At 50.9% G+C, this 25,903-nt stretch overlaps 2 protein-coding genes across 8 annotated transcripts in view; one reads left to right on the top strand and one right to left on the bottom strand.

The window, feature by feature from the left end:
* SLC12A5 (solute carrier family 12 member 5) overlaps positions 1 to 10,823 on the top strand; it is a 37,097-nt gene extending 26,274 nt beyond the window's left edge. The window contains exons 16-26 of one of the 4 annotated variants that reach the window (XM_034641039.1): positions 202 to 306; positions 1,409 to 1,577; positions 3,215 to 3,410; positions 4,295 to 4,464; positions 4,804 to 4,935; positions 5,799 to 5,906; positions 6,990 to 7,112; positions 7,205 to 7,404; positions 7,731 to 7,745; positions 7,906 to 8,042; positions 8,258 to 10,823. In XM_034641039.1, coding sequence (XP_034496930.1) covers positions 202 to 306; positions 1,409 to 1,577; positions 3,215 to 3,410; positions 4,295 to 4,464; positions 4,804 to 4,935; positions 5,799 to 5,906; positions 6,990 to 7,112; positions 7,205 to 7,404; positions 7,731 to 7,745; positions 7,906 to 8,042; positions 8,258 to 8,349 — 1,447 coding nt within the window. In that variant the 3' untranslated portion in view covers positions 8,350 to 10,823. Of the gene's footprint in view, positions 1 to 201; positions 307 to 1,408; positions 1,578 to 3,214; positions 3,411 to 4,294; positions 4,465 to 4,803; positions 4,936 to 5,798; positions 5,907 to 6,989; positions 7,113 to 7,204; positions 7,405 to 7,730; positions 7,878 to 7,905; positions 8,043 to 8,257 lie in introns of those variants that run through there. The other 3 variants (XM_034641038.1, XM_034641037.1, XM_019808834.2) reach the window with 3 other exon arrangements.
* A 745-nt stretch (positions 10,824 to 11,568) lies between these two features.
* NCOA5 (nuclear receptor coactivator 5) overlaps positions 11,569 to 25,903 on the bottom strand; it is a 30,025-nt gene continuing 15,690 nt past the window's right edge. For 3 of the 4 annotated variants that reach the window (XM_002928059.4, XM_011235862.3, XM_019808825.2), the window contains 6 exons: positions 20,561 to 20,887; positions 19,014 to 19,150; positions 17,880 to 18,006; positions 15,872 to 16,071; positions 13,985 to 14,305; positions 11,569 to 13,526 (listed from right to left, as the gene is read on the bottom strand). In XM_002928059.4, coding sequence (XP_002928105.1) covers positions 12,937 to 13,526; positions 13,985 to 14,305; positions 15,872 to 16,071; positions 17,880 to 18,006; positions 19,014 to 19,150; positions 20,561 to 20,887 — 1,702 coding nt within the window. In that variant the 3' untranslated portion in view covers positions 11,569 to 12,936. Of the gene's footprint in view, positions 13,527 to 13,961; positions 14,306 to 15,871; positions 16,072 to 17,879; positions 18,007 to 19,013; positions 19,151 to 20,560; positions 20,888 to 25,903 lie in introns of all 4 variants that reach the window. The other variant, XM_034640255.1, reaches the window with a different exon arrangement.

Raw genomic sequence — 25,903 nt, 5'->3', positions numbered from 1 at the left:
AAGGGATGGGAGGGGGGTGGGGATAAGGTAAGAGTGGGGGAGGGCTGGGATTGGGGGATAGAAGACAGGAGCTGAGGGAGGGGCTGAAGCTTTGAGAAAAGGAGACGGCAGAATGGCTGCACGTCCTCTGCCCTGGGGTGGCCACTTCAGTGTGCACGGGGCCTCCTGACACCCCTGACTTTCTGCCCCTCCGGCCCCCAGGGCGGAGAAGGAGTGGGGTGATGGGATCCGAGGCCTGTCCCTCAGCGCAGCACGCTATGCCCTCTTACGCCTGGAGGAAGGGCCCCCACATACCAAGAACTGGAGGTAAGTGGCCAGGCACACGTGGGAGGGCCCAGGGGAAGGACAGGAAAGGAACAGGGTCTGACCTCCTCACCTGCTTTGGTTGGTGAGTGCTGTGCCTTCCACAATGATCTGACCTTCACCTCCCCTTCTCAGCCCAGCCTAGTCTGACCTTTCCCACCTGCAGCACCCGGCCCCCAGGGTGAGCTTCCCTCTCTTCATCCCTCTGTTCATTCCATCTTTTGTTTAAAAAATGTGCGAAGGCGGGATATGTGCCAGGCCCCCTTCCAGTCTGTGGGGACCTAGTAAGCTAACAGTTCCACGGAGAAGGCACAAACAGAGACAGATAAATGGAATATCGTGTAGCATTTGCTCTGGGAGACGTGGCTTCATTCATTTGGAGAGTTATAGGGGCTCCTAGAATTCTCTAGATTCAGAACAATCCCTCCTCTTTATTCATGTGGAAGTCAGGGGCCAGAGAGGGTCTCAGAGGTCACGGAAGGCAGAACTGAAAGCAGACTTTTTACCTCCCGCCTCTCAACCCTTGCTGATATCTACTAAACTGGGGCTTCCGGAGACCAGAGCTTTGCGTTGTGAATTCTTAGTTGCTTGGCACAGGGTCCAGCCCCAAGTGCTTAGAGAATGCTCTCAAACTGATGGGCGGTGGGTTGGATGGGGGGCCAAATGCAAAAGGCAATGAATGGATACATAGTTGGGTCGATGGCCAAGTATATACGTATCAGAGGGTGATTGCTGAACAGATGAATGTGTGAATGGATGGTGGCAGGTGGATGTCATAATTAGATGACTAATCCATGCATAGGTAAGTTGGTGTGGATACGAGTGGGTGACTGATGGATAAAATGGGTGGGTGGGTGGATGGATGGATGGATAAGTGAGGTGGATGAGAGATGAGTGGGGTGGTGGGGGGGTGGCTGTGAGGGAGCTGGTTGGGTGGGTTGACGTTCAAGGAAATAGATGGATGGGTGTTTAGGTGGGTGGGTGGGAATGGGGGTATAGAGGACGGATGGCTAGTAACCTCACAGGCTTATGGGGTGTGGGTGTGTGGTGTACGGCGGGTGGAGGTTGGGTGGGCGTTGTACGGACCACCTTGCATCCTCTTCAGGCCACAGCTGCTGGTGCTGGTGCGCGTGGACCAAGACCAGAATGTGGTACACCCACAGCTACTCTCACTGACCTCTCAGCTCAAGGCGGGGAAGGGCCTGACCATCGTGGGCTCCGTCCTGGAGGGCACATTTCTGGACAACCATCCCCAGGCCCAGCGGGCAGAGGAGGTGAGCCGAGGCCCTGGTGGGGATGGGGAAGGGCAGGGCACTCAGGAAGACAGCCCTCGTCCCTTTACACTTTCCCTCCTTCCCACCCTTGGGATCAAAGGGGGCTCAGGCTCTTCTGTCATCTTCCTTAGAAGAGGAATCTAAGGACTCAGAGAGTGAGTTCCTTAGAATCCAGCTCTCAGAACCAAAGACCATCAGAGCCCAAAGGGCCCATTTGATGGATAAGGAAACTGAGGCCTAGAGGGGTCAGGGCATTTGTCTAAGGACAGAAAACAGAGACTCAAATTAGGACTGCTTGACTCCTACTCCAGACTTTCAAATCCGTGATTCTCCTCACCCCCACACCACGTGGAGTTGGCGGTGTGAGTACCCACAGTCAGCACAGGAGGAAACAGGCCCAGAGAGGGAAGGCAGGTTGCTGACAGCCACAGAGCTGGCTGGAAGCACAGTCAGGGTTTGAGCCTGGGTCCCTGGCTCTGGGTCACCTGCTCCTGTCTGCATCCACCAGTCCACGCTCTCAGATTCCAGAGCCAGTGTGGACAGGGGTGCGTGGCTCCTGCAGGAGGGGGCGCTAACAGGTGTCTGGAACCTGGTGGCTAGCAGAGGAAGTGGGTTCTGTCTTTGATCCAGGCCTCTTTCCCCTTGGGGCTGTGACTAGTTGTGGAGAAAGGAAAGGGGGCCGGAGGGAGGCGAGGAGAGGTGGGGAGGGGCACCCCTAATGGCTTGTGACAGTTGCTGTTTCTGCCTCGCTGGGCTGTTCACACCAATCTTTCAAGGCCCAGAGCTGGAGGCCTCTGCTGGTCGGGTTCCTTCAACATGCAGGGGCTGAGAATGTGCTGCGTTCCAGGCTTGGGGAGATGGGGGGGTGTGTGTGTGAGACCAAATCCCAGCCGTCAGGGTGCTCCCAGGCTGTCTGCCGTTGATAGGTGCTTCACTAGAGTTCCTACCAGAGTAAGAGAATGTGTTGAGTGTTTACAATCTGTCAGGCTGTGTTCCATCTTACCCGCATCCTGTCTTCTAATTCTGCCTGTTCCTACGTGGGGTAGCTGTCAGGATCCCCATTTGACAGATGGGAAAACTGAGGCTCACGGAGGTTAGGTGATTTGCCCAAGGTCCCACGGCTGGGAGGGGGCAGAGGTAGGAGTTGAAGCCCTCTGTGTTTGACGTCAGGGTAGGGGTCCAGAGGGTGGGAGGTGGAGTCAGAGCCCTGGAGTTGAACCCCTACAATGATATCCATTAGCTGGGTGGCCTTAAGCAAGTCTTAAACCCAGTTCCCTTCTGGTCTGGGTGGGGGGTGCTTTCAGGCGGGGTGGGATGTACAGTGCGGGGAGGGGTCCGGGCAGTGCTGGAGGCCTTGCAGGGGGACTGCGAGCGATGGCAGGGTGGGGGCCAGTGCGGGGTCAGGTCATGAAGAGCTTTGAGGGATCAACAAGGAATGGAGGCCACAGGTGATGGGGAGCCATGCACAGTTCTAGTGCCCGAGGCTGACATGATCAGAGCTGAGCTTCAGGAAGATGGTGATGATGGAGGGGAGAGACAGGAGGAAGGGAGGCCACAGGGGGCCGTGCAAGGCCAGGGAGGCCTGAGGCTCATCCTTGTCTGACATGCTGCCCACCCCCTCCCCCCCACCTTCCCAGTCCATCCGGCGCCTGATGGAGGCAGAGAAAGTGAAGGGCTTCTGCCAGGTAGTGATTTCCTCCAACCTGCGTGACGGCGTGTCGCACCTGATTCAGTCTGGGGGCCTCGGGGGTCTGCAGCACAACACCGTACTCGTCGGCTGGCCCCGCAACTGGCGGCAGAAGGAAGATCATCAGACGTGGAGGAACTTCATTGGTAACCGGGGCGGGCTGGGGGGCAGCGGGGGCTGTGGGTTCTCCTTCTCGGGCCTGGGTGCTCTTTCCCAGACGTGACAGGTGCGGATTCTGCACCTGCAGGTGTCGGCATTCAGAGCTGGCCACGTGCCAGACGCTGCGCCGGGTGCTGGGGACTCAGGTGTGAAGGAGATAGTCTTGGGCCCTGCAGAGCTGGCAGGGATTCGGTGGAGGGCCGTGGAAAGAGCTGCATCTGCGAAGTCAGAGAGGCCCCGGTCTACATCTCGCCTCGGGCTGTGTGATGGTTCACAAGTGACTCACCCTCTCTGAGCACTGGATTCCTGGTCGTAATATAAACACTAACATTTGGAGACTGTGTTCTGTGTGCCAGACCAGTTGAGGCTTCCTTTGAGCCTCTCATTCTCTCAGCAGTCCCGTGATAACAGGCTAGTCCCTGTTATCTCCGCTTTACTGGTGTGACGCGGAGGCACAGAGAGATCGAGGAGTTTGCTCTAGGTCACACAGCTGGTACTTCCAGAGCCTGCGCTGGTGCCTCCAGGCTATTCTGTGTCCTTAAGAGGTGGGTCATAGTTAGAAGGCAGTTGGGAGGATAAATGAGGCCGTGCACAGAAGAGCTCCTAATAGGGAGGGCAGGTGGTGTTAATGCCACTTGACAGGTGGGGAAACTGAGGCGCAGCGAGATTGAAAAGCTTTCTCAAATCCAAACAACAATGAAGTGTTGAGACCTACGTGGATGCTGGTTTTCTGACGACTCCGTCCAAGGCCCGGGTGGGGGAAAGCGGGGGTGGGGCACTGGGTGCCAGGAGCCTCTGTGGCTGCTGCTTGGTGCGGGAAAGGGACCAGGGTCACTGTGTTCCCATCTGGCCCTCTCCTTGGCCTTCCCAGAGCTGGTCCGGGAAACCACAGCTGGTCACCTGGCCCTGCTGGTCACCAAGAACGTTTCCATGTTCCCTGGGAACCCTGAGCGCTTCTCCGAGGGCAGCATCGATGTCTGGTGGATCGTTCACGACGGTGGCATGCTCATGCTGTTGCCTTTCCTGCTCCGGCACCACAAGGTGAGCGCAGGCGTGGCTCAGGGGCTCTGGCCGGGGGCTAGCCTCCACGGGAAGCGGGGCTGAGATGTTGGGAACTGATGGGGTCCCCTCTTGCAGGTGTCCTTGCGTTGTAGAGACAGCAACGCTTAACCCAGGCAAGGGATGCTTTCATGGGGGACCCTTCCCTAAGCAGGGGAGTTTTTGTGGGGAGTGGCCGCTGAGATAGAGGATTTCGGGTCTGCGTGTAGGTGTAGGAAGGTGGGCGGGAAGGGCGAGGGACAGGGTCCTCTCTAGGTGCTGGCTCTCGATCTCCTCACTGCATCTGGGCTGGACCTTTCTGGGTCCCCTTCGCTCCTCCAGGTCTGGCGGAAGTGCAAGATGCGTATCTTCACGGTGGCCCAGATGGACGACAATAGCATCCAGATGAAGAAGGACCTGACCACCTTTCTGTACCACTTACGTATCACCGCGGAGGTCGAGGTGGTGGAGATGGTGAGTGCCCCAGGTTTTGGAGTCCTACCTGGCCCTTTTTCTTCTTGGCCCCAGTACTGAAGAGGGCAACCCCCAAATTCCATGAGCTTATGGTGGTGGATCCCCTCCCCAACCTGACCCACCTCTTAGCCTCTCACATAGTCACCCAAGAGTCAGTCTACCCATCGATCCATCCGTCTCTCCCTCCCTCCCTCTCTCCTTTCTAAGAATAGCCATGTCGTTACATGTGGGGCACTGTCTCATGCACTTTATAGATATTAATTCTCACGGCAACCCATGAAACAGATCCAACTATCAGCATTTTCATTTTACAGATTAGGAAGCCGAGGCACAGAAAGGTTAAGCAATTTGCCCAACAGTACAACTAAGTGGCAGAGGCAGGATTCAAACCCCGGCAGGCTGGGTTCAGAGCCCACGCCCCCCACAGAGCCCCTCATCCATCCTTTCCCTCAGTTCATCTATCCATCCACCCATCCGTCTGTGTATTCATTAATGTATTCATTAATCCAGTCACCCATTCATCCATATTTGTATTCATTCATCACTGTGTTCCTTTATAAAATGTCTTCCCTTTCTCCATTCACCCAGGTAATTAATTAATCTACTCATTCATTAATTCACCCATTCATACGCCTGGTCCTGCATTGGGCTGAGCAGGGAATGAGCTGCATTGCCTTCAAGGAGCATTGCCCTCTGCTTTGTCCTTGCCTCCCGCAGCTATTGGTTAAACTAGGTCATTAGCTAGAGAAGCCCTGGGCTGGCAGAAGGAAGGGGGTCTGCCTCCCTTCCCTTGGCCTTGCCCCTGAACTCGTGCTTTCCTCCCTTGCCCCTGTCACTCTGCCCCCGTCCCTGCCCGCCCACAGCACGAGAGCGACATCTCGGCTTACACCTACGAGAAGACCTTGGTGATGGAGCAGCGTTCCCAGATCCTCAAACAGATGCATTTAACCAAGAATGAGCGAGAGCGGGAGGTGAGGTTGCCCTGGCTGGGCTCCCAGCTCTGGGTCTGCACAGTCGGGAGGGCCCAGGGCTCACACTCCTGGCACTGGCGCCGTCTTCACCCTAGAGCGTTACTCATCACCCTTTTCCCCCTCGAGCCCACCTCCCAGCACCAGGCTTCCTCGCAGCAGGGGCCCACTGCAGCAGGCCGGCCACGATGCCGAGGGCTTTGGCCTGGGTGACAGATTTCCCCCTTTGTATGTGATTTCTGGGGCCCAACGAGAACAGTGGAAGCTAAGTATGGATGGATGATGATTCCTCAGGGGTGTGGGCTGCGAGTAGGGGGGACAAGAGGTCATGTGATAGACCCCGCCAGAGTGGGTAACAGATGGCTATTTAGGGACGTGGCTAATGGTGGGAGTTGGGGGCACACTCCTAGGGTGTGGTTGAAGAGTTCTCAGGGGCAATGAGTAATGTGGGACCACTAGTCCCCGGGAGTTGGGATGAAAGCCCCCACCCCAGAGAGTGGAGACCCTGGGGAAATGAGCGATGGTGTTCTGGGACTGGGGACTGAAGAGCTCTTGGGGGCAGGTGACAGGGTGCCTGTGGAGTGGGTGGCAGATCCTGGAGGTGAGGGTGACAGACCGTGGTTGAGGGGGTCTCCCGGGTGCGAATAATGTATTTCTCAGATTGGGGTTAATGGATCCTCAGGGGAATGGGTGATGGGTACCTCTTGGAGCTGGGAAGGGTGAACACTCCAAGGGTGTGGTCCCAGGGGTGATCGTAAAAAAATGTAAGAAATGGCAAGGGCACTGACCAATCAGAATTGGCCCTGGGTTGTGGGCTAAGAGCCCTGCGGGGGCGGGGGGGGGCGGCCAAGTGTTAACCCTTTGGTTGCTGGAGGGTGGGGCGGGCAGGGGCTCTGCACATGAGTTGCAGTGGCCAGGTCAGTGGGACAGCAGCTGTTTGGTATGAAAGCCCTGCAATATTCTAACAACTGGTACGGTTTCCCGAAGTGCGCATCTGTGGTCGGACGTCAGCTCCGGCCGTAGCTCTTTGCAGGGCATGGCTGGTGAGTGAGAGCAGAGCTGGTCCTAACTCGCGTCACTCCCTAGATCCAGAGTATCACCGATGAGTCTCGTGGCTCAATCCGGAGGAAGAATCCAGCCAACACTCGGCTCCGCCTCAACGTCCCAGAAGAGACAGCTGGTGACAGTGAGGAGAAGCCAGAGGAAGAGGTGTGCAGCTGGGGTGGTCTGGCCCCAGCCAGTGCGGGCAGAACCTTCGGTCTCTAAAGGGATCACGTGCTGCCCCTTCGTTGGTCCCTCAGGTGCAGCTGATCCACGACCAGAGCGCGCCCAGCTGCCCCAGCAGCTCTCCATCCCCGGGGGAGGAGCCTGAGGGGGAGGGCGAGGCCGACCCCGAGAAAGTGCATCTCACCTGGACCAAGGACAAGTCGGTGGCAGAGAAGAATAAGGGCCCCAGTCCGGTCTCCTCCGAGGGCATCAAGGACTTCTTCAGCATGAAGCCGTAGGGGCCTGGGGGCTGGGGCCTGGGGTCGGGGGTGAGCTTACAGGGTCTTTGCTCCTCATGGCAGAGCAAACAGCAGAGGAGGTCCTGGTTGGAAAGCCCAGCTCAAACCTTGCCTGGGTTCCCCCATCTGAGAGCTAGGGGGCTGGGCTGATTGCTGAGGGTCAGCGCTCCCAGGTGTAGGCAGTGAACAAATGAAGGGGGTGTGGCTGGGGGGAGCGGGACCTGTATGCACTGGGGGGGGCGATGGTGGCCCAAGTCCTCAGTCTCTCCTTCTTCTGACCCCTCTCTTGTTCTTCTCTTTGCTTCTCTTGTGTTTCCTGAAGGGAGTGGGAGAATTTGTAAGTGCTTCAGGATTTTTTTATTCTCTCTTCTGGGTTGGCCAGGGTCGCTGCTCTCCTCACTCTATCGTGAACACTCAGTTCGTGGTCCTGGCCTTTGGGGTCTCTGAATAGCCCAGTCTGGAGAGGCCTGGGGTTGAGTCAGTTGAGAGCGGCCCAGTGCGCCTGGGGCTGGGAGGGCACTGGGTCCAGCTCCCGTGCGGCTGAACGAGGTCATCGTGAAGAAATCCCGGGATGCCAAGCTGGTTTTGCTCAACATGCCTGGACCTCCGCGCAACCGCAACGGTGACGAAAATTGTATCCTGGAGCTAAAGCGGGGGTTGGGGAATCGAGGCGACGTCAGGGGGCCGGGGTCCTAGCCCTGGGATGGAAGAGCTGAGCCCGTTTCTGCTTCAGTTACGTCGGACCCGGACTCGGGCCCAGGGTTCCCTGGCGCCGATCGCGACCCCCATTCCATCGGGGTCGGGGGGTGGAGATGAAGAGGACCGTCTTTCTCCTTGACGCGCGCTCAGACATGGAGTTCCTCGAGGTCCTCACGGAGCACCTGGACCGGGTGATGCTGGTCCGCGGCGGCGGCCGCGAGGTCATCACCATCTACTCCTGAGAGCCAGGACCTGCCACCCGGGCCCGAGCGCGCCCGGCCGGCGGCCCCGGAGCCCTCGCCGCGCCCCCCGCCGCTGTCACCGTTTACATACAGACCCTGTGCCCGCGCCCTGGCCCCTTCCCTCGCTGCCTGAAGCCCGGAGGCCACGCCGCTCGGGGCTGACTCGGAGAGGACCGCCCCGCGCGGAGGCGGGAGCCCGAGCGGCCCTTTGGCGCGTCGCTCCGCGGGCCCGGCCTCGCCCCGCGGGTGGAGACGCTGCAATAAGGCCGGGGAGGCGCGGGGAGCGGAGGCGCGGGGTCGAGAGGAGCTCCGGCGGGCCTCCCGGCCCCGTCCCCTCCCCCTCCCCACCCGGTCCTCCTCGGCGCCCTGGCGCGGGCCCGGCTCCCGGCGGCCCGAGGACGCGCGGTGGGGAGGCCGCGCTCGGCCGGATCCGCAGCCCCTCCGCGCGGGGCCGAGCCTATACATAGTGTACAGGAGACATCGCGTGTATTTTTAACGTCCCCATATTTCTGTGACTAGAAGCGCAACGGACTTCTCTGCTCGCGGCTGTCGAGCTCTCCCGCTGGGGGCGCCCGGGGGAGGCGGTGGCCTCGGGAGGCTGGGTTTTCCTGGACGTCCGCGAGTTTGGGAGCAAAAATGCTTTCGGCCCAGGCGGGAGTCACGGTCCTGGCCCCTCGGCACCCCCGCCCCGCTCTCGCCTCCTCGCCCTTCCCGCGCGCCCCTGGCTTCCGACCCTTCCCGCGAGTTCTTTTCGGAGATGGGGTGAGACCAGTGTCCGGCTTTTCTGGATCCGCCTCCCAGCGGCTGCGGGGAAGCGCGCGACCTTTTCTTGGCTCCCGGCGAGCAGGCGCCAGGACAGGGGAGGGGCTCCTCGGGGGTGGGGTGGGACCCAGGAAGCCCCGCCCCCGTGCCTTCGCTGGGGGAGCAGGCGGCGCTCCTCGTCGGCTTGTCGCTTGCTCTCCCTATCACATGGCTCCTCGCCAAAGACTGAAACCGGGGAGCTGGAGGGCGTCCCCTCCCCGGAGTTGCGTCCCTGGGACAGGCGAGGGAGGAGGGGGAGCGATTTGGGTTTAGGGGCCAGACCCACCGGGGAGGCTCCAGCGCTGCCCCTGATGTTCCCTCTCCTGTCCCTATCCGGCAGCTGGCAGCTCCGGCCTCGGGGACTCGGCCGCCTTCTCCGCGTCCCGGGGCCGGGCCTCGCTGCCCAGCAGCGGCCTCTAGCTGCGTCTCCCAGGCACCTGGGCCTGGGGGAGGGCTAGAGTCGCCATGTGCTTTGTTCTTAGCGCCTCTCTGCCCTCCTCCAACTAGGACCCAAGGCCTTTGGCTTCTCCAACTCCAGTCCTTGGCGCTTTTGCTCCAAGCAGCCCGGTCAGGGGCGCCCTTTATCCCTAGAGAAGGCGCATTGGGCGGGTTCCCTTCCCCCGGGGCACGTTACTAAGGGGGACAGGCACTGCATGCTCGTTCCAGTGCCCTCTGGGACTGGGTTCAGTACCTCCAGCCCCAGGGCCCTGACATTTGCACCTAGTTAGACAACCTGCCCACCTCCCAGAGCTGGGGCTACTGGGTACTCCTGACCTCACCACCTCCTTCCCTTTGAGCCCAAGGCAGAGAGCTGGAGCTGTTGCCATCTATAGACTGGGTCAGGTGTGGCTGGGGGTGGGTCTGGATAGCTGCCTGTTAGGCCAAGCCCTCTGAGATTTGATGAGGGGGCCAGATAGACTCTTCAGAAAGTTGGAAGTACTAAGACGCCAGCCCCCCCCCCCCGACCCCCCCCTGCATCTTCCTAAAGACCGCCCTCAGAGAACCACAGCTGGGCCTAGCCTTCTGGGGGCCTGAACATCCCAGGCTAAAGCGGTGGGCTGGGCAGAAGGGGAAGGGGGCTGTATCAACACCAATTAGGGAACCAAAGTTGCACTCTCTGGGCCCAAAATGTCTGGTTGGCAAGAGCAAAGTTTCCGTTGATGAAGACAAACGTCCCATAAAACCCGAGTTTTCTGTGCTACATGTGCAATATTTGTTATGAATGTTATCACAAGTCATTCATCAAACTATCTTTATAATCATTGTAGCTAGATGTTTCATGTCCATTCAAGTGACTTTTATTCCGAGTGCAATATTTCAATAGCCTTGTAGTGATAACTAGTGTTGCTTTTGTTTTAGACGATCTATGTGCAGGGCAATGCAATGAAGTTGAAAACCCTTGTAAATAGGAGAGGTTGCAAACCAAATCAAGATTATTTATTACTATTATTAGGCCTGCCTTTAATTTTCAGTGTGTTTCAGTATTCCACATTCTGCCTCAGTATTGATCTTGTGTTCTTTGTGCCAATACGGAAAGGAGCGCGTTGGTTCTTTCCTTTATTGTTGAATGCTCCCATTTAATGCTTTACAGCTTTTACTGTATTTTTTAGACTCCCGTCTGCACAAAATGCAATAAAAATAATTTTATTATACCCTTCACAGCCTGAGGTGTGCTGTTTGGACACTCGAGGGGGAAGGGTGAGTAGGTGGGGAGAGGGGTGGCTCTTCAGGAGCCTGGCCACCTCATCAAACCCTGACTGTCACTGGCAGAAGGGGGCTGGGCTGGTCCTCCAGGTTTGGCCGCCTGGGCTGTGTTCCGGCAGCTGTGGGGCCCTGTCGTGGACAGTGCTGCCATCGTCCTGAGAGCAAGCACTCAGCAGGTCAGGCTCAGCACTGTCCCTGGCCCACCAGAGGCCTCATGCCAGTCACTTCACCACACCCGCCTGGCGGGGCTGGCTATTCAACGCTCCTCCAGGCTCTCACAGCTTCTATGACTCTATGGTTCTGCCAGCTCCTCACATAATGGGCAGAACAGAGGGGGGCAACGGGGACGAAATCAAAACAGAAGAGTGCCCCACTCCCCTGGCTAGTGGCCAGCAATGACTCCTCAGGGTCCCGGTTTCTTTTCCTCGAGTAAGAGGGTAAGCGTGCCGCCACACTGAGTACCGCAAACACGGGCGTGTACCACAGCACCAGGAGCCAGCGGTCTGAAGCTCCGCACTGTTACTACAGCTCCTAAGTAGGTGGGATGCGTGAGGACAGCCCAGGGTTAGGTCTTCAGGCCTGACCACAGGGGACAAGAGCGGGCAGACCTCACGGCAGACCGAAAGCAGTCAGGGCTCCATCAGGGACCTTCACCTTCTGACCTTGGGAGGGGACGCCCCTGCAGACACTCACACCCCAGAAAGACAACACAGGTTTTACTTTTTCATTTTAATTAAAAAGTAATCATCTCATCTTATTAACAACACAGAATTCCAAAGAGGAAAAAAAACACTCTATAACACAAACAGGTCAGAACATAAAACGCTGCTGCCTGGGGACCTTGAATTTTTTAAATCATTGTTTGCTCAGCCATTGGCAGGGACTCAGCTAAGTCACTGCTCTCCCTCGTCCCTGCCAGCGGCCCCTTGAGACTGCGATCCACAGGGCTCTAATGAGCACCACCCCTAGGGAGAGGGCAGCTTCCTTTGGCTCCATTTAGAGCAGCAGCCAGAAGTCCTCCCTCTAATAATTTCACTCTGGCTCAAAAGTTATCAACAGCCACCTGTATCAAGGATATGTCCAGCTACCAAAAGTCTGACATCAAAATGGTCCCTACCTCCTGCTTCTCAGAAAACAGAATAAGAATCCAGATGAAAATAAGAACCTGATTTCTAAGCCAAAAGCTCAAAACAATCACTGAAAGAAATGGGTGTTCCGTGCCAGAGTCTGGAGCTGCCTTCTCAGAGCCTCCATGAAACTGGCCTGGAGAGGGAGAGGCTGACAGAAATGTTAAGGGGGTGAGAGTGGTCAGGGTCCAGATTCACAGTTCTTGTTGAACTGCTGGTGACTGGAGCCGTTCAGCCCATTGGAGATCCTCCAATGAAATGAAGAAGAAAAAAAAAAAAGAAAAGAAAAGAAAAAGAAAGCTCTAAACCAACAATCCTGGATGATGCAGAAAAGTGTCTGCTTCTGTGGCTGCCACGGATACTTCTCGACAACTCCAGAGCAGCTGATCTATGAATCCTCAAGCAGATCCCATACATGTGGGATGGGAGGCACGATGACGGCACTGTGCTGGCCAAGCCCACGCTGGTCCTCTGCAACCCTAGGCAGGAGCTGCAGACCGGAGCTTGAGCAAAGCTGGAACACCTTGGTAGATTCACAATGAACAAAGGCGGTGGCGAATGACACGGAAGTGCCGTTCCAAACTCAGCCGATTGGGCTTGGCTTCCTCCTGCCCCCCCCCCCGCCCCCAGATCCAGCGGACAGATTGACCAGAGAAACCCGTGACATATAAATTGAGCCCAGACACCTATACTGCCCAAGTGACCCCAGAGAGATTTATTTCCTACAAAACAAAAACCAGAAACAACAGAAAAAGATATACCCCCAAATGCAGTATGAACTCTGACTCTGGAAGGAATAAGCAACACAGCCTTGGGCAGAAGAGAGAGCAGGTGGTAGAAACATTCGATGTAGACCTGGAGAGGCGCAGAGAACATCTTCCAAATAACTCTATTTGAATGCAGTAGGTGGGAGGCCAGGGGATGACAGGACTGGGGACAGTTGAGAGACTGAGCCTCAGTAATGCCTCTGATAAGATCCCATCGGGGCCGGGGGCCGCCCCACCTGTGCTGTGGTCTGGCTAACCAGGTGGGAGAGAGCAGGGCCACTCTGGATCAGGGTGTCCAGAGCCTTCTGCACACTTGGATTGTCAAAGTTGATGCCTGTGGAAGACACAGGCCTCTGGCTAACCATGTTGCTGGCAGATGCCAGGCGACTGGAAGGTTGGCCAAAGAGCCCTTGGGAAGGAGCCCCAGGCCTGGGGCCCATGTTCCGAGCAGATCCCGCCTGTCCCAAAATGTTTGGAGGCTGATTGCCAGAGGCCTGTGATCTTTGCTGAGGCTGGCTGTTCGGTGCTGTGGAAAAATTCTGGTTCTGGGTGTTTCCGGCAACAACTGAGGGGGACGTAGAGCTGCTATTGGCCATAACCGTACCACTATTGAAGAGGCTGAGGATTTTGGCCTGAAGCTCTTGCTGGGAGGTGGGGGGTGCAGCTGGACTGGGTGTAGCAGAGGGGAGCACTTGGCCGCTCTGGAGCGGCTGGGAGCTTGGCTGTGTCTTCAGCGAGGCACCCGAGGTCGCCCCGAGTGGTTGGCGGGAAATCGGGCCTAAAAGACAGAAGGTGGAGGTATGCAGTTGAAAGTACCCTCCGTGGGCAGGCGGCTTAGCAGCCAGGGAAGAACAACAATCACTGATCACATCAATCACATAATGCACAGACTGTAACATCAATCTCCCGGGGAGCTACTTCCCGGTATGTGCTGTCTCCAGGAAACAGCTTAGGTGCCCCAGAGAACAACTTAAGGACAAAAGGGCATCCATCTGCGTTACCAGGTGGCCAGCAACCCTAGCCCACCCATCACCATGTTCGCTACAGGGACTGGAAATCAGTACCCAGATCTTAAGTTATCATTACATCGGCAAGGACAGCCCGTGGGAGAACCCAGGGCGTGGGCTCACTCCCCTTACCCCCCAAAGAGCCTGGGCCTGCCACCCTCCCAACAGAGCCTGGGGGTTAGAGAAATGCAGAGTCAGAACTTCACCTCGGCCCTGCCACGTAGCTCACCAGGCAGAGAGTCGGCGCTGCTCCTCATGAGGCGCTCCTTCCGCTCTCGCAGGTAGTTGATGATCTTGTCCGTCTCCTCGGCAGTGAGGTACCGGTTATCCGCCAGGAGGTTGAGGAGGCTTTGGATGGCCGGAGGGTGCCCCCCACGCACTCCTTCCTCGGGGCCTCCGCGCTCCCTTTCTTGCAGGATGGCTTCATCGGCCATCTTGGCTGCCTGTCTGGCAATCTCCTCACGTTCCTTCTCCCGACACTCGTTCTTGTAGCGCTCGTAATTTCGGGCCACCAGCACCATGGCGTCTGCCTGGGGCATGTTGCGATGCTCTGCAGGAGAGAATGACAGGAGTTATTTTCTCCCCTGACACACTGGAATGCCCACCTGCTGGACTCCACCAGGCCTTTCCTATCCTCAAACCCACAAGAAAACCATTTTGGTGACAAAAAGCCTTGAGGGGGGGCGCGGAGATGAAGGCTGGGAAGATACGTGAATAGATTTCTTTGGTGGGGAACACACACCTCTCACAGAGCTGGTTCTTTGGGGGAATTCCTAGATCACAGACTTGTAGCAAAAACCAAAGAAACACGATAGTCTCCCACAGATTCAAAAAGACCACATAGGGAATAACCATGGGAGGCAGGCCGCAGGGGGCCAAAAAAGGCCTTCTGTAAAGCCTGGCTCTCCACTGGGATGCTGGGGATAGAGCCGGCCTACTGTTTGTGAATTCACCAGTTCAAAGGTCATGGATTAAGATCAAATGTAACCCTAAATAACCTCCTGTCCTCACTTGTGGGCAACACGACTTACGGGGGGTGAGAAGCCTGAGAACTTCACATAAATGTCCTCACACATCCTGAGAACTATTCCTCAGAAAGACAAACGACCAAATGACCTGGCGGAAAGCCTTATGTATCTTATGATTATGGGTCCAACTGTCAGGCAAAGAGATTCCGTGTGTGGGGGGAAAAGGGAAAAGTCTGCACCGGAGGAGCAACGACCAGGACATCAGTTGGCCGAGTCCCAACATTCTGAGTGTGAAGTGCTAAAAGCGACTCCAGGGAAGGGCTTCAAGGACTTCGGGGACCTCCTCCCTGCTCTCCTGCCCCTTCTACTTCTCCAGCACACTTGCAGATAGTCCTCATCGCCTGCTGTGTTCTCTGTCCCTTATCACGAAGTCTGGTGAGAGCCAGGACTATACTATACTGCACTCAGGGCAGCGCACCCCAGAGATGCGCCAGCACCTGCTCTCAGGGCGAGAGCCGATGGTGGCCTCTCTTCTGAAGTGACTTCATGTTCATGGCCTGAAATAGGACACAGTGGGAGCATTTACACCATGGAGATCAGCAAATGCTGTAAACCACACTGCCTCCTGCCCCCTCCCCAGAACTAGTTGTTCAACATCCGCCAGCATCCCACTGTCTCTACCTACAGGCTAAACATGTCTTCTGTATAGCAGGCCCAGAACCGTACCCACTGAAAGTATCGGACGAGAACGTGACCATGCAAGTCTCCTCCAGTGTGCTTAGAAAAGGGCCCTGCCATTTTTGAGCTGACCTACAAGTCATTTGCCCAAACCTGCTTCTTCTGAGTAAGGCATGAAAGAATTAATGGGGGGCATCTGGGTGGCTCAGCTAGTTAAGCGTCTGCTTTCGGCTCAGGTCATGATCCTGGGGTTCTGGGATCGAGCCCCACATCGGGCTCCCAGTTCAGTGGGGAGACTGCTTCTCCCTCTGCCCCTTCCCCTACTCGTCTGTGGGCGTGCGCTCGCTCTCTCTCTCGCTTTGCATTCTCTCTGTCAAATAAAGAAATAAAATCTTTAAGAAAAGAAAGAAAGAAAGAATTAATGGACTAGTGACTGCCTCTGGAAATCTGACCCACTCAGGCCTCCGTACCTTGTGCGGTTCCAAACATGATGTTGACTGTGCAGGAACGGTGAATCTGGTGCTGCTGGGTGATGACGATAGCAAAAGGAGACCCACCCCTGCTAACATCCTCCAAGGCTTGTGACAGTGACACCTCTGTGTTGAGGAAGATCAAGTCTACTACCATGCCCAGGTCTCGTACCTTCCGCCCCACAGATTCAGCATAATCTCTGTAAAACAAACAGTATCCAGGTGAGTACTCCCCGACCAACACCCAGTCTGTACATTGCTGCACTCCAGCTACAGTGTGTGCTCCTAAGGGGAGTTCAAATCTTAGTGTATCCAGTGTCTCCCTAGTGCCCTCTTCAGGCTCCAAGAATCTAGACCAATACCTTCTCTTATACTAGTTCAGAATGGTTATGACTAGCTCAGAATGGTCACACATAAGTTGCCAACAGCACAGTACTTAGTACCCAGGTCCTTCTCTTGGTCCTGTAGTCCAGTGGTCCTTCCTTAGACACCATCCTGCTGCCTAAGACTTGTGGCATGTATCTGTCTTTGGGGCAGCTGCATAATATAATGGAAAAAAACCATGGGCTTTAATGCTACAGAGATAAGTCTGGATACCAGCCTTATCATTTACTTACAAATCTGTGAAGATTTAAGCAAATTCCTTAACCTCTTACAAACTTGTTTCTTTACCAATAGAACAGAAAAATATGGCTCAGTTCATGTCATTCCCTTGACCTTCTTTCCAACCTAAATTAGATCCTTGATGTATTTCTTCTCTTAGGGCTCATCACCAATACATCCATTTTTGTCATCTGCCTGACTAGGCTGTAAGCTCCACAAAAGGAAGGGGCCCTGCATGCATACTCAAAATTACAGCCCCAGTACCTAGCTTCGCCATATGTAAAAGAGATGAACTGAATGAATATATACGTCACATGATGAGTGTGAGATTAAAAATAATTTAAGTAAAGCGCCTAGCAAAGGGTGGTAAAGTAGGTGCTCAGAAAACGACAGCTATTCTCATGTGTCAAGAAAAAAAAAGCTATCTACAGTTAAAGCAGCATCTATTTCTAAACAAGGCAGCCCAGAGCCTGGGAACTCTGCCTGCTGCTTGGTGTCTCAACACCTATTTCCCTAGTCTCTGCCTTGAAATTAGCTCTTTAACCCCAAACTGCTAGAAAACACATGAAGTTATTTACTAACCACCTGGGGAAAGGGAACACAGCTAGTGCCAAGCCTGCACGCTGCTATGATCCCTTCAGCCTTTCCGCTCAGTCTTCAGGAAAGAAGGTGAAAAACAGGCGTGCAAAAAGGTACTGTGAACTCTGGATTGGCCAGAATGGTTTCTTAACAGTTCTGCAAGATCATGCACCTTCACAAAGAAGGCTTGGCTGACAAATGCAGAGACATGTGCCTCCCAAAGCATTGGGGACTTGGGGTTTTTCCATTAAGGGGGGATCTACCGCTCTGCATGACTACCATATAGTCCCTCTTCCATCCTCCTTTGGGAAAGCACCCTTCTACTCAGGCCACATGATTCCACAGGCCTCATTCCACTTTTAGCTCTAGGAATGGGTACATAACCCAGCCCTCGTCAGTCAACACAATGCTGCTGGCTCAGGGATCAGTCCAGTGAGAAACAGTTCCAGGCCTTCAGGTGGAAGCACTGGGAAAGAAGCTTCTGCTAAGAAGATAAATGTCTAGGGTCAGTGCCCTTCTGCCTTTTCAAGTAGAAAGCATGCCTGAGAATGAAGGCGACACAGAGACCAAGTCTTGATGACATGGTTTGACCCAGGATGTGGCCATACCCAAAGTTCCCAGTTAAGCAAACTGAAAATTTCCCTTTGGGGCCTAAGCCAGTTTGCAAGGGCTTTTCTGTCAAGCTACAACTGACAAAACTCTGGCTAAACACAGGAGAGCAATGCTAGAATACACAGCCCAAATTCAGTGGGTAGATCTGCCAGAAGTCTTAATTTCTCTTCTGAACTTTCTCCTTACTCAGGAGAAATAGCCAAAGGATTCTTACTTAGTCTGCTTGTTGACCACAATCACAGAACAATCAACAGGCCTCTCAGCATCAAAACGTCTCTGGATTTCCTCAAAATACTGACGATAAAGTTCTTCTCTACGCCGTTCCTCACGTTTCAAACGCTCTGTAAGACACCAACAAGGAAAACTGAAATATGGACTGTGACTTTCTATAAAAATAAGTCACATTTTGTGACTATTGTGAATCCCAAACTACCTGTAGGCCAAGGTCATAACATACACATACTCTCTGTCTGAATTACTCTTCTGTACTACCTCCTAAAAATAGCCAGTATTATTGTTTCTTACTACTATAAATTCACTGAAATGGAATGGTTGGATTAGAGCGCATGGGCACTTTAATGTGTCATCTGATACACACAACACCAAGGGTGTTACCCTACAGAGGCTGTTCCTAACTTATTCCTTCACAGGGGTGGATCACCTAGTGCTATTTCTCCACATCTTAGTCAACACTGGGTATTCTCATTTTTGAAAATTCCTGCCAAATTGGTAGGTAAAAGATGGTATTTTGTTATTATTCTACTTTACACTTTGAGGACAACTATTTAAGACCCTTGCTGACAGGTATTTGTAATTTGTTCTGGGAAAAAAAAAAAGGAATCATTCAGTAAAGTTTTATTACAAATTAAAAATGAGATTCTTCATTCAACTATGAAATAATTTAAGAAGTCTTTAAAGATGTACTGAGAAAAATGAGGCTTTGAAAAAAATGTTTGTCTTTTCTAAAAAAGAGATACTGTTAGATAAAAATTCTATATAAAACAGAAAATCCACATGATGCACAGACAGTGCAAACAGTTGTAGTTATTTTGTTAACAGGCAAAAAGCAAGCACTTAACCCTCTTTAGCTCCAATCTTTTGTTCATTTCTTACTGCTGGAATCTCATATTCATTTCTTCTTGTTACATGACTAAACCAGATGACGGTATTAATTTGCATTTTATAAATAATTTTCAAGCTGAATTTCCCTACATATTAGCAGGGTATTTGTATTTCTTCTTTTTGTGGACTGCTTCATCAAGACATTAGCCCCTTTACAGTTGGTTTTATGTTTTCTGTTTCATTTGTCAAGTCTTTCACTAGTAACAGAAATAAACTGCTGCTTTACCTTTTGCACGAGACTGAGTTTCTGGGCCTGGAGGGCCTCGTCCATCAAAGCTATCTCTGTAGCGGTCAAAGTAAGCGTCCTCCTTCCTCCTGCAATAGTCATCCATTCGCAGGTATCGGTCATAAGAGCTTTCTCTCCTGAAAAGTGAAAGAAATTTGCACAAAGTTGAAACTCACTTATGCTGCAAAACTCAGATGTACAGAATTCTTCAACACCCACTCCTCTGTCAAGAAGCAGCACAGTAAGGCAGGACTTTGGAATTAGACAAATGAGGTTTGTTTCTGAGATTCACCGCTTAGCAGCTCTGTGGCTGTGGCGGTGTTAGCCGGCTTCTCAGAATGACTAGGGGGATGTGCAGAAAGCTCTCTGAACAGTCCCTGGCTTAAAGTAAATGCAAAATAACTGATCGTAACTACTGATATTAATTTTGATGCTTTCCCATCTCCTTTGCCTGTGTTTTTTAAAAAACTATGGTTTAAAATACATACATACATAAAAATACTTCATTTAAATACACAAATAGATTTCTCATCACCTTGAATGGAACGCCCAAAACAGAAACTCTGTACCCTTCAAGCAGGAACTCTTCACTTCCCTCCCTGTAACTGCTAATCTATTTTCTGTCTCCATGAATTTGCCTTCTCTAGATACTTCATGTCAGTGGAATTATACAATATTTGTTCTTTTGAGTCTGTCTGGGTTATTTCATTTAGCATTATGTTTTCAAAGTCCATCCTTGGTGTAGCAGGTGTCAGAATTACCTTTCATTTATTTTATGGCTGAATAATAGTCTACTGTGTGGATGTATTACTTTTTTTATTCATTCATCTTTTGACGGACATTTGGGTTTTGTCCACCTTTCAGCTACTGTGAAGAGTGCTGCTATGCACATTTACATACAAGTATCTGTTTGAGTCCCTCTTTTCAGTTCTCTTGGGTGTATACTGGGGAGTGGAACTGATGGGTCCGAGTAATTCTGCTGTATTTAATGTTTTGAGGAACCTCCCGCCAACCATTCTTCACAGCAGCCACACTATTTTACATGACTACCAACAATGTATGAGGGTTCTTTCTCCCCATACCTTGCCAATACTTGTTACTTTCTTTTGTTGTTTTCCTTAATAAATGATTATAGCCAACCTAGCAGGTATGACGGGGTAGCCCACTGGGGCTTTGATTTGCATTTTCCTTTTGACTATTGATGCCGAGTGTTTTTTTCTGGACCTACTGGCCATGTGTACATTTTCCCTGTTTCTGCACCGCCAAAACAATTTGTATTCCATCTTTTTCTCCCATTCGCACAATGCTGCCTTTCACAGGTCACATGGAGGGATCCAGATTCATTCACTAAGCATAATTCATCAAACATTCACACATTCAGCAAATATTTATTGAGTAGCACATCTGCCACTTGCTAGACATTGGACATATAAGGCTGATAAAGTCACTGCCCTTACAGAGCCTTCAATTAGTTCAGCAGAACATTCATAAAAAAGACTGTCATAAAAAAAACCAACAAAAATCCAAGCAGATAGCTGTATATGTACCTGTACATGGGCTCTCGGGAATCTCTCATATCTCTGTATCTGTCGTACATGGGGTCCCGGTGATCTCGAAAATCCCTAGAGTCTCTTAGATCACGAAAGTCTCTAAGGTCTCTCATGTCCCGAGCATCACGCATACTTCTGCTGTCTCTGTGATCCCGAATGTCTCTGCTATCTCTGTGGTCCCGCAAGTCTCGGGGGTCTCGCATGGCTCTGCTATCACGGGCATCCCGGCCATTTCTGCCATCCCTGGGCTCTCTCCTTGGACTTCCTCGGATTGGAGATCTATCACGTCTTGTATCTCGAACGTCTCCAAAGCCATATGGATCTCTGTGGGAGGTAGCAAGGAGGAGCTAAGACAAAGAAATTGAAGGTAGCCAACCCTTCAGCTCTTTATTGGAGGAAGTCCCCACCCTCTCCAAGCATTTTTCCCTAAACCACGGCAGCCAAACAGTGAGAACATGACTAAAATTTTAAAGACAATCATCCATCTGGTCAGCAAATAAAGACTAGTAGGTTCCAGGATCCCAAAAGATTAGGACATCAAAAGAAGAATGTATGACCCAAAGCCAAAGGTTTTGACTGGGGTCACAGTATTTGTCCGGGAGTAATGGTATTCTTTACGCATGCCACGCTATCATCTCAATCTCCACAGGTTTTCAAAGTGGAAGCATCTTTCCCCTAGAACCTGTTTTCTCCCACCAAACATGTTTGAAAGAGATTTTAAAAGGGGGGAAAGTTGGAGGGACCAGTAAGGGATAAGACTCATGAAGAAAAAAAGGAGCAAATGCACAATCTCATACAAAGTAACAGTGATCACAGTTGTTCTGAAGTACAGAAAACCTCACTTAAAATATCTAGCGGGATTATCAAATTAAGGGGAAAAAAAAGAAAAAGTACAATATGACACACACAGTGAAGTATAAGAACACTCAGACTCTGTCTTCTCAACACAGTTATTGAGTAGTGGTCTTTCTCAATCTGAATTTAATGCAGAACTCGGTTCTTTTTTTTTTTTTTTTTGAACAGACAAGTTTGGGCTGCTCTCATTCAATATTCTTCATGAAATATTCCACCCCATTGGAAACTAAACCTCAACATATCTAAAATTAAACTTATCCAACCCACTTTTTAGTCCCATTCCTGACTTTTTCACTTCTGCTGAAAATCATCTTCCTAGTTACCAAGGTTTAAGTTCTTGAAAGTTAACGTTGATTCTTCCTTTCCTTTCCCCATTAAGTCACTTGAATCCTGTTCACTTTTCTTTTTCATTCCTACTGGATTCACAAGTTTAATCCAAACCCTTATTTTTATGCTTGATACCAACAAATTTCCAAAACAAAGCAAAACCAAACCAAACCAAAAACCAATCTTCCACATTTCAATTCATTCAACACATAAACATTAACCATTCAAATTTCCACCTGTTACCAATCACAGCTTGACAATCACATTTCTAAGTACCCCTCCCTAATAAATCTGGACCCTTCCCAACTATTATTGCTCCATTTCCTGATCTTATGACTTAACTCACATGATCCTATCTGCTTCAGGATTTCTGTTCACATGGTTTTTCAACTTAGAATATTTTTCCTGCACTAATGCAAGTATCACCCAATCCTCATAGGAAAGTTCATGTCCCAAATCTTCCAAGAGATCTTCTCTAATATCCCTAATAACCGTTGATCTTTCCTGCTGCTCAACTCTTAGAGCACTTACTATTTCTATTACTCATCTCTATCTGATATTTACCTTTTCACAACAGTGCCTTCTTGTTTGACCTACTTTAAGGATTACCACCTCCATAAAATCTGCCCTGAACTCTTGAACTTCCCCAACAAATATGTTCCTCCTCCAGCCCTTTCCATCTCAATAAATGGCACACCTACCTACTCAGTTGCTCAAGCCAGGAAAGTGAATGTCATCTTTTCCAAAGCCCCATCCACTCTTCCAATCACATTTTCAAATTCTGTTCATTCTTTCTCTGAAATTAATATCAATTCTGTCCATATTTCTTTATTTCCATTAGTACTGCTGAAGGCCAACCCATAATGACCTTTCCCTAAAACCATAGCAAGAGACTTCTACATGGGGAAAGACTTCCCTCGTTTCTGCTCTTGCCTCTTTTCTAATCTTTCTCCGTATTATTCTAGAGTAATTTCTCACATACATAAAAAAACCTTTCACTGGTTTCCCACAATTTTCAGAATTCAATCCAAAATCTCCAGTAAGGCTACTCAGGTGCTGCATGGTCCTGTCTGTCTTCTCCAACCTCACCCCCTCCCCTCTGAAGTTCCACTATCTTGCTACGCTGGCCTTTCAGCTGTAACTAGCCGAGGCTTTTCCTGATGCCTCTACTTGAGCAGCAAGAACAGACCCATACTCATTCTCTATGTCTCAGCATAATATGTGTCTCTTACCCCTGATTCTAATAGTCTAAAATTTTATTTTCTGCCCTTAAATCCTGGCCACGTTTTCTCACAGACCTGTTTTTACTTGTCATTTATCACAATTTGACATATCTATTTACTTGTGTATAACATCTGTCTGCTCTACTAGACTGTGAGTCTACGAGGACAAGGACTGTCAGCTTGACCCTCCGCTATAAACCCTCCACGTAGGTTTATAATGTCTGGCATGCAGCAGATGCTCCTGCATCTGTACATATTTCTATCACTGCACTTATCACACAGTTCCGTAATTATCTGTTTACATGGCTTCTCTACTCAAGAGTAAGCTCTTCCGAAGTCTTTGGATCCCTAGGACAACAGCATGGAGTTCAGTAAATGTTTAATGAATCGAATTATTCAACCAAACTATAAGCCTCTTATGAGCAGGTGTCATATCTTGTTTAAACTTTTATCATCTACCATGATTACACATATTAGGCGGCCATCACAATGCCATCAAGCCTGGTAGAAAGCCTCAATTTTACTTCATCCACATGGGCATAGCAAAAATAATTTAAATGCCAATTCTGCATCTATGAAAAGTCCTTGTCATATATTTTAAGGCTCACAAGTACTCTTGATTTGTGGGAGCAATCATATGGGAGATCAGGGAGTTTAAATGAGGAGGCGCTAAACATTTTTCCTATTAAAGTGCAGACTAGCCAAGATTCTTTGTTATTTCTTATTATGTCATATAATCTTCCTCACATGTGTAACATTTGATACAGTATATAATGTAGGCAAACAGTCAGGATCCTATGGGAAGAGACAACTCTAAGTATTTTTGGATTAATGACTGGCAGATAAACCTGCCTTGGGGAGAAGTCAGAAGTAGTCGTTAGAGGTAGAATCAGATTTCAAGTGTTCTCGGCAGTCAGGGATGAGAGATACCATGAACCTGATAAGACCACGAACCTGATAAGACCACAGACCACACACAAAGCCTTCGGGTGGTAGAAATGAGGGATGGGGATATGGCTAAGAACACCAAGTCACAGCGCATTATTCACAGCCTCAGGATGATTACAAATGCCATATTGTTCTCATTCTTTTGAATCCACTGAAATACCTTACTTACCTGTCAAGAGTCCATCCCTGGAGGCTGACCATAACCCTAGATTCCCAAAGTCTCGGTTCATGCTTCCAGTGTGAGAAGGCAAGCACTCCCTTTTCCTCAATGAATCTAAAGTCCATGTGCAACAAAACTACCAATTCCCTCAATTGCCTTCTGGGTAAAATGTAGAAAAGGTGATATTCACAAGGGGGAAAGACCAAAGGAACGGTGGAAGTAGGAACAGAGAAGATAATAATATGAAAAGGCAAAGCTTGTCTCCTTTCTCCAAAAGATGAGCAGTATGGCAGAAGCTGTTCTTCAGGAGACAAAAACAAAAAACCTTTTAGGTTCGCTTTAGGACCCAAACAAAGATCTCCCCAGAATAGAAGGGCTCCTGCTGCTGGCCCCAACATCTTTCTCAAAACAAGAACCAGCTAACAAAAGGGAGGTACAGGGTGCAGGATTCAGAGTGCACAAGGAGGAAGACTCTGAATGAGATGCTTGACCTTAGATAACAAGTGGGTTAAAAGCAAGTTTCTGGAGCATAACAGGGTTCACAATCTCATCCCATGGCATGAGAGTGTTTTATGGGAGACCCAATGCAGTGTACCCTCAGGTACCAGGTCACTAGAAGCTAAAAAGAAACTGAACCTTTTAAATTGAACCAGTTAAATAAATTTCAGCACTGGAGTCCACAAACGGAAGGCAGATGACAAACACCACTAGAATTTTTATAAATTTCTCATCTATTCAGCTGGGGGGAAAAACCCAAATGCTCTTTGCCTTGAGAGAAATACAGTCATATCATCTGCAAACATTTGAGAGGTAAGAGAAGGGTGGGTGAAGGGAAAAGCCACGGCTCAGACGGTAAGTGATGTGCTTCAGGCAGAACAGCTTCTCTTCCGGGGACCAGACGTGTGCAGAGCACGAGGCGTTTGAGTGCCTACAGAGTAAGAACTGACAGATGATCGTCTTGGAAGTCTGTGATGGACTTTGAGCTCCTCTTCCTCCAGAGACTGAAATTTCAAGCCCAGGATGGTGTTCTTTGGCCTTGGCTCTACAGAATGTCAGGCAGGAAGGCCTCTGTCCTTTTTTGTCAGCATCTCCTTTCCATTCACTGGAATATTTTCCTTGGGAGGGCCAGTTTCCCCCCCCACTCCCGAAAAAAAAAATCTTCAATAGCTGTTGGTACTTCTGTTCTGTCACAGATACTGTCCACAAATATCATGATCTAAAGTGGCTGGCTGCTGTGTGATGTTGATCCCCCACCATGATGGCTCCATGTGCTACTGTGAGAAACAGAGACAACAGACTTGTGCAGATTTTTGCCATTAGGTGCTGGTAGGATATGGGGTGCAATAGGTATCACACTTCACAGATCCAAATTTTGTAAGTGTCCATGCTTCTCCCTAGGAAGCATGCTGATGATTTTCTCAAGCACAAATAGGACTTTTCTGTTGGTAGAGGTGGCACTTCTGAGAACCGACGGCTGTTCTTAAAGTGTTAGTGTGGAGGTAATCACAGCCTGGAATCTTAACTTGTGAGGCCTACCTAGAGCTAGCGCTGTCTCATATCCAAGGAACAAGTGGTTATCAAAGGAATTAGCACCGGTAGACAGAAGTCATCTTGAGCCACATAAGAAACTTGTCTACAGCTAGGATATTTCTGATGAGTCGATCCCCAATGACTTTCACCAAAGAGGCACCAAGCCTAACATCTTTAACAAATACATGGGGAAAATTCTCTGCAGAGCTTTTGATGTAGACAAATTAGTTCTGTTTGCTCTTTTTAATGTCAGACAGGAAGGTGTAGGAAATAGAGTCTCACTTGGAGGCCACATCT

The sequence above is a fragment of the Ailuropoda melanoleuca genome, chromosome 13, assembly GCF_002007445.2.
Source record: "Ailuropoda melanoleuca isolate Jingjing chromosome 13, ASM200744v2, whole genome shotgun sequence".
Taxonomy (NCBI): Eukaryota; Metazoa; Chordata; class Mammalia; order Carnivora; family Ursidae; genus Ailuropoda; species Ailuropoda melanoleuca.
This window is presented reverse-complemented; position numbering and strand designations above follow the sequence as displayed.